The 6,762-nt window shown below is 46.2% G+C and overlaps 1 protein-coding gene across 1 annotated transcript in view; it reads right to left on the bottom strand.

Annotated features, from left to right (window-relative positions):
- The window catches only part of LOC132234520 (adhesion G protein-coupled receptor E2-like), a gene marked incomplete at its 5' end in the record, with an annotated part of 21,208 nt that extends 15,189 nt beyond the window's left edge, over nt 1–6,019 (bottom strand). Inside the window, 5 exons of the mRNA XM_059695472.1 lie at nt 3,347–3,582; nt 3,854–4,051; nt 5,132–5,311; nt 5,493–5,713; nt 5,899–6,019. Coding sequence (XP_059551455.1) covers nt 3,347–3,582; nt 3,854–4,051; nt 5,132–5,311; nt 5,493–5,713; nt 5,899–6,019 — 956 coding nt within the window. The remainder of the gene's footprint in view (nt 1–3,346; nt 3,583–3,853; nt 4,052–5,131; nt 5,312–5,492; nt 5,714–5,898) is intronic.
- Nucleotides 6,020–6,762: the final 743 nt, after the last annotated feature.

Below are 6,762 nucleotides of genomic sequence, written 5' to 3'. Positions count from 1 at the left end.
GATGCAGGCGCATGTGAGTTTGAGCAGCATGTTGTGGGTAAGAGTGCAGCTTCTGCGAGACTGACTTCCTGAATGTAAGTGTGCAGACTTGCTCTCCTTCTGAAAACAACAAATGCATAAGCAAAACAGCCAAGACCAGCCATTTCAAAACTCTGACAACTACCCGAAGCCACAGAACAAACTGAAATAGTCCATGTGAGAGAAACTGCCGAAGCTTGGTAAGATTGGTGAGGAGGGACTCTGTGGTGTTTCAGCTCTGAACTCTTTCCACTCCTCTCCCCAGCTTAGTGGTGAGGCCGCCAAAAGCTGATGGCTTTGCAGACAACAGGGAGAGCTGACATTTTTTGGAGCTTCTTTGAAAGCATCATCATTATCCCCAGAGCACAGTCAGTATTTTCTTCTGACCCTTTAGTTCTCCAGGAACCCTGTCTTCTCCAAATTTGGTGTATATTTTATTCCACTGAAAGCTCATCTCAGTGAGAGACAAAACAGCCTGCCCCTAGGGGATTGTCAAAATCACTGCCTAAGGCTGTGATTTCAGGTGGTGTCAACAAGAACTTGTCTAAGGCCCTGACTGGGTGGCTCAGTTGGTTGGTGTGTGGTCCCAATGCACCAAAGTAGCAGGTTCAATCCTGGGTCAGGGCACATACAAGAATCAACCAACAAATGCATAAATAAATGGAACAACAAATTGATCTGTCTCTTTCTTTCTCCAACCCCCTCATTTAAAAAAAATATATTTTTATTTTTGTTGTCAATCCTCACTCAAGGATATTTTCCATGGATTTTTAAAGAAAGTGGGAGAAGGAGTGGCAGAGAGACAGAGAGAAACAGTGATGCGAGAGGGATACATCGAATGGTAGCCTCCTGCATGTACCTCCAATCAAGGTTGGGGAACCTGCAACCAAGGTAGGAGCCCTTGACCAGAATTGAACCTGGGGCACTTCAGTCCTTGGGCTGACGCTCTATCCACTGAGCAAAACTGGCCAGGGCTCAATGCCCTCATTTGTATGTCTTCTTGGGAGAAATGTCTATTCAGGTCCTCTGCCCATTTTTTATTTAGATTGTCATTGTTGTTGTTGAATTGTATGAATTCTTTATATATTTTAGATATTAACCCCTTATCAGAAGTGTTGTTTGCAAATACCTTCTCCCATTCAGTGGGTAGCCTCTGGATATCTATCCTAAATTACTGAAACATTTATTCACAAATATATACGCATGACTATGTTCATTGCAGTACTATTCATGATGGACAAGACATGGGAACAACCAAAGTGTCCTTCAATAAATGGTTGGATAAAGAAGATGTTCTTATTATATACAATGGAATACTACTCCGCCATAAGGAAACGTGAAGTTCTGTCTTTGTGCAACATAGATGGATCTTGAGAATATCATGCTAAGCGATACAATTCAGGCAGAAATAAATCAAGAATCCTATGATTTCACTCATATGTAAAATACAAAACTGAAAGCAAAAATGAACAAACAAGACAAGCAAACAAACAAAAAAATAGACACAGACAACAGTATGCTGGTTACCAGAGGGAAAGAGGGGTTGGAGGAGGTAGTAAAGGGGAAATACAGGTTGATGGAAGGAGATTTGACTTTGGATGGTAAACATACAATGCAATGTACAGATTATGTATTATAGAACTGTACACTTAAAACATATATAATGTTATTAACCAATGTCATCCCAATAAATACAATTAAAAATATTTTAATTTGTACTTATATATTTATATCAGCATTTTTCATCGTAGTAAAAAAACGGAAACAATCAAAATGTTTATCATCTGTTGGATGGATAAAAAATGTGATATATCTATATAATGGAATATTATTTACAAAACAACAATACCAGCAACAACAACAATTCTAGGTGAGGCCTGGAAGCTGCAGAAATGGCCCAATCACAGATGGGACCCCATAGCCCACAGGTCATGATGCTTGCTACAACATCATGAACCTTGAACACATTAAACCTAGTGTAAAAAGCTGACAATAAAAGAGTGCAAGCTCTGGAGAATGACTCCCTTGATTTGAATCCCAGTTCTGCTACTTACTAGCTGTGCCCCTTTGGGCATTTATTTAAACTTTTTGTGCCTTGATTGACTTATGTGTAAAATGGGTCAAATCACAGTGTCTAGATCACAGTATTGGTGTGAAGATGAATTGCGTTAACTGAGATAAAAATGGTTTAAAAAATGCCTGGCACAGCCTGGCTGGTATGGCTCAGTGGATTGAACATCATCCTATGCACTGAGAGGTTGCTGGTTTGATTCTCAGTCAGGACACATGCCTGGGTTGTGGGCTCCAACCCCAGTATGGGGCACACAGGAGGCAGCCCATCGGTGTTTCTATCTCTCTCTTTCCCTCCTCTGTCTCTAAAAATCAATAGAAACATATATTTTTAAAAAAGAGATACAAAAATGCCTGGCTCAGTCCATCCAGCATGGCTCAGTGGTTGAGCATCGACCTATAACGAGAAGGTCACGGTTTGATTCCCAGTTAGGAGGTCACAGTTCTATTCTCCATTTGTGGGCTCAATTCGCAGTGTGGGGAGTGCCTCAGGAAGCAGCCAATCAATGATTAGTTTCTCTCTCATCATTGATCTCTCTCTCTCTCTCTCTCTCTCTCTCTCTCTCTCTCTCTCTCTCTCCCTTTCCCTCTGAAATAAACAGTTTAAAAGTGTCTGGCACAGAGTAAGCATCATGTAGATCTCAACTATGTGACAATCTATAGTTCAGGATTATTTAAATCAGTTATATTTTTCCAAACATAAATTAAGAACAACCTGTACTATTTAAGGGAAATTAAATTGTTTATAATGATGTCCTAAGCACCTTTGTCATGACACCTTTGATATTTCAAGGAGAGTTTTAGAGACATTCTTCTTAATTATTATAAACTAGAGGCCCAGTGCACAATCTTTGTGCACTGGGGGAGGGGGGGTCACTCACAGTCTGGGACCCCTCAGAAGATGACTGACTGCTGGTTTAGGCCTGCTCCCCTAAGATGTCAGTCGGACATCCCCCGAGGGGTCCTTAGCGCTGCCATGGAGGCAGGAGAGGTCAGTGGGAGCTCATTGATCACCAGGGTGCAGCTCCTGCGTTGAGCATCTGCCCCCTGGTGGTCAGTGTGCATCATAGCTACTGGTAGCCCCACTGTTTGCTTGATTTGCATATTAGCATTTTATTATATAGGCATCAGAAAGATGCCCTAAGCATCATCACTTATTGTCTCTATTCATATGATCTGTCATAATCAGAATGCTCTGTTGGTTCCACAAAGCCATGCTCCTGGGGAAGAAGAAAAAGAAACGGGAATTTGCCCTTACGGAGCAGGTGTTCCATAAAGGTGAGGCCTGGATGCTGCAGAAATGGCCACAATCACAGCTGGGACTCCGTAGCCCACAGGGAGCATGAACTTCTTCATGAACCTGCTCACACTGGAGTAGTTGACCACCGTCAGGTTGCGCGCGGTGAGGAAGAGGTGCAGGCCCTCCAGCAGCATCCAGGTGAAGGAGGCCAGGTAGAGATAGTGTAAGGCACCCGCGATGATGGCGCACAGCACCTGGGGGAGGGGTGAGAGTCACCAGGTGGGATTGTCAGGGTGGAGCATAGCCCCAGGACCTCTCCTATACCTTGGCATTTGGGAAAACTCTGCTGTATATGAAGGAATTGTCAAAAGAAGGTGTGATTTCTAGTTGGGTCAGTCAATGTAACATTGGCTACTTACCCCTCTAACCTTCCCCAAACCCAAAGTCATTTTATTAAGGTGTCCAATGCAATTGTCCTCCTCCTTCCATGGTCAGGGCATGCAGCGTTTGGGACAGTGTTGGTACCTGAGGCTCAGTTCTGTCGATGGCCGTGAGGAAGAGCAGGTGGGCCAGGAAGAGGCAAATAGAGAGCTGCAGGTGGAGTGAGGTGCTGGTGTTCTGGATGGCTTTGCACAGCAGGAAGGTGAGGGCTGCCAGGAGGAGGCACAGCAGAGAGAGGCTCAGCCCCACGTAGGTGATCACAGCCAGGGCGGGATCATCATCCTGGGACCCAGGAAAGAGGAGAGAGCAGTCACACTCCCCGAATCTGGGTTAATGACCCTTCTACCTTTTCAGTTTGGGGAGGGCTCAACAAAATTAGGAATGGAGGAGCCAGGTAAATTTGTGATGTTTATGGACACTGTTAGAATTCTAGGGGGTTCTGAACTGATTCATTCAGATTCTGCAAACACTGAGGGATAAGAGAGTCCTCATTCAGGACCAAGCCCTGGAAATCATGATTTTCCTTCATGACTAAGCTTATAGGTTATCATGTGACAGTCACAGAGAAACACAGTTCCCTGTTGAGCATCATCCTCCATCCGCATGAAGTGGTACTGTGTTACAGAGTCTGTATCCGGAGACTCGATGTCCAGGGATCAACTCCCCACCTTGGACTTACCTCATCCCAGCAACACCTGTTCCTTACAGATTTAGATCCTTGGTCAAAGAAGGAAAAGTACTGATGATGGTGGTAGCTTAAAATTAATATTTCCAGCCCATTTTTTTATTATTTATTTTAAAAAATGTATTTGTATTGATTTCAAGGAAGGGGGAGGGACAGAGAGAGAGATAGAAACATCAAGGATGAGGGACAATCATTGATAGCTGCCTCCTGCACAACCCCTACCAGGGATTGAGCCTGTAATCTGGGCTTGTGACCTTGATCAGAATCAAACCCGGGACCTTTCAGTCATCATGCTGATGCTCCATCCTCTGAGCCAAACTGGCTAGAGCTCCTGACTATGTTTTAAAGATTAAAATTTTTCCTTCCTGTTTTTTCAAGTCATCTTAAATCCATACGGAAAACTTAAAAAATTAATTTTAGTGTAAATATATGTGAGAGAAAATGAGGGACGGGGAGAGAGAAAAACAGAAATGTAATATGATGAAGGAAGTGGAGGACAGCAATCCTCAGATGAGATGCTTGTGTAAGACCCTGACAGGACAACCCAGATGCACCATGTTTATTTATTGATTCACATAAATTTCAGAATAATAAATTATTTTTTTTAGGTGCAACATGCATGAAAGTTTATTACATAGCAATAAGCATTGAACAAAGTCCCTTCTCAAGGTTCTCACCTGCACATCATCATGGGCCATGAGGACGGCAAAGCTGCTGAGGTGGCTGCATTGGCAGGTGGTGCTGGTGTCTCCAGTGGCCACCATCCAGCAGCCTTTGGTAGACCAATGACCACTTCCATTCTGGTCAGGCTCCCAGAAGACACAGAACACCTTCTGCCTTGGCCTCATGGTCACTGTCTGTAGGAACAGGGCAAGGTGTCAGTTGGTGGTTCTCTTGCTCAGAAATGCTGACCCAATCCTGCTTGTGATGGGCTTTCCTGGGGAGATGATGCACCCATGGGAAAGCCCCTGAACCCCAAGACTGTGTCCAGGACTCAGGCCTCTTCCACACCCACAGCCTCGTTTCACAAGCACTTACATGCTTGAAGACAAAGGTGACTGGGGAGCTGAGGTTCTGAGTGTCCTTGTTGCTCACAAAGGCTGTTATGACATCTGAGAGCAGGATGGGGGAGACTTCCTGCAGCAGCCCATTGTGTGTCTCATTCAGAACTGAGTGTTCCTCAGTTTCCAGGACCAGGTGGGCCCCAACCAGCAACTTGCCCATCCCTGGAGAGGAGACAAGGCCCACCACAGCAGGGCCTACAAGACAAGGACAAGGTTGACATCTTGGGTTGTCTCAAAGGCCCCCTTCCTTCTGGGATTCTCTCCTTTGACCCTCCACAGCCTTCACTTCCCTTTAATATTTAATTTTCTGTTTGTTACATCCTTGGGTGACTAGTTCCACTGTAAATCCTCATTGACCTTCTCTCCACCTCAGTCATTACCTGAGCCACCTGAGTCCTGCACCACATCCCAGTTCACCAGCATCTTTGCCTGATTAATGCTCAGGGTGACATTCTTGTCTCCTTGCTTCTTCACCTCCAGGGACAGTTCTATGAGTTGTGGGAGTTATATAAGGGAGTGAGATTAGTAACTGTGCCAGCACTTTTAGCTATAATTCCATTTTAATGTATAGATATTTTTTATATATATTACTAGAAGCCCAGTGCACAAAAATTTGTGCACTGGCAGGGGCGGGGTCCCTCAGCCCAACCTGTGCCCTGTCACAGTCTGGGACCCCTCGGGAGATAACCATCTGCTGGCTTAGGCCCGCTTCCCCGGTGGCAGATTGCACGCCCAATCCCCCAGTGTCTGCCTTGTCTCCCCTGATCGAAGATGGGAGGCCCGGATCCTGTGCTGGGTCCGGCGGTGGCTGGGGATCGCGCTGCCGCTCACCCCCCACCCCCCCGCCCCGGGCTGCACACGGCAGGCCTGTATCACACGCTGGGTCATGCGTTCACTCAGATCACGCTGCCGCCAGCCCCTTAAACCCCAACCCACACACGGCAGGCCCGGGTCCCCCTCTGCAGCAGGTGGCTGCTTGGGATTGCACTGCCCCATGCCCTGGGCCACACATGGCAGGCAACGACTGGGGATCTGGCTGCCTCCCGCCCCGCCTGCCCCGCCCTGCACACAGCAGGCCCGGATCCCCCTCTGGGGCAGGCTGGCGGCTCAGGATTGCACTGCTGCCAGCCCCAGGCAGGGAGAACAGTGGTGTCTGCCTGCAGTATGCAAATTAGCCACCATATTTGTTGGCGGTTAATTTGCATATCACGCAGATTAGCCAATGGGAGGCATAGCGAAGGTAC

The sequence above is a fragment of the Myotis daubentonii genome, chromosome 5, assembly GCF_963259705.1.
Source record: "Myotis daubentonii chromosome 5, mMyoDau2.1, whole genome shotgun sequence".
Classification (NCBI taxonomy): domain Eukaryota; kingdom Metazoa; phylum Chordata; class Mammalia; order Chiroptera; family Vespertilionidae; genus Myotis; species Myotis daubentonii.
This window is presented reverse-complemented; position numbering and strand designations above follow the sequence as displayed.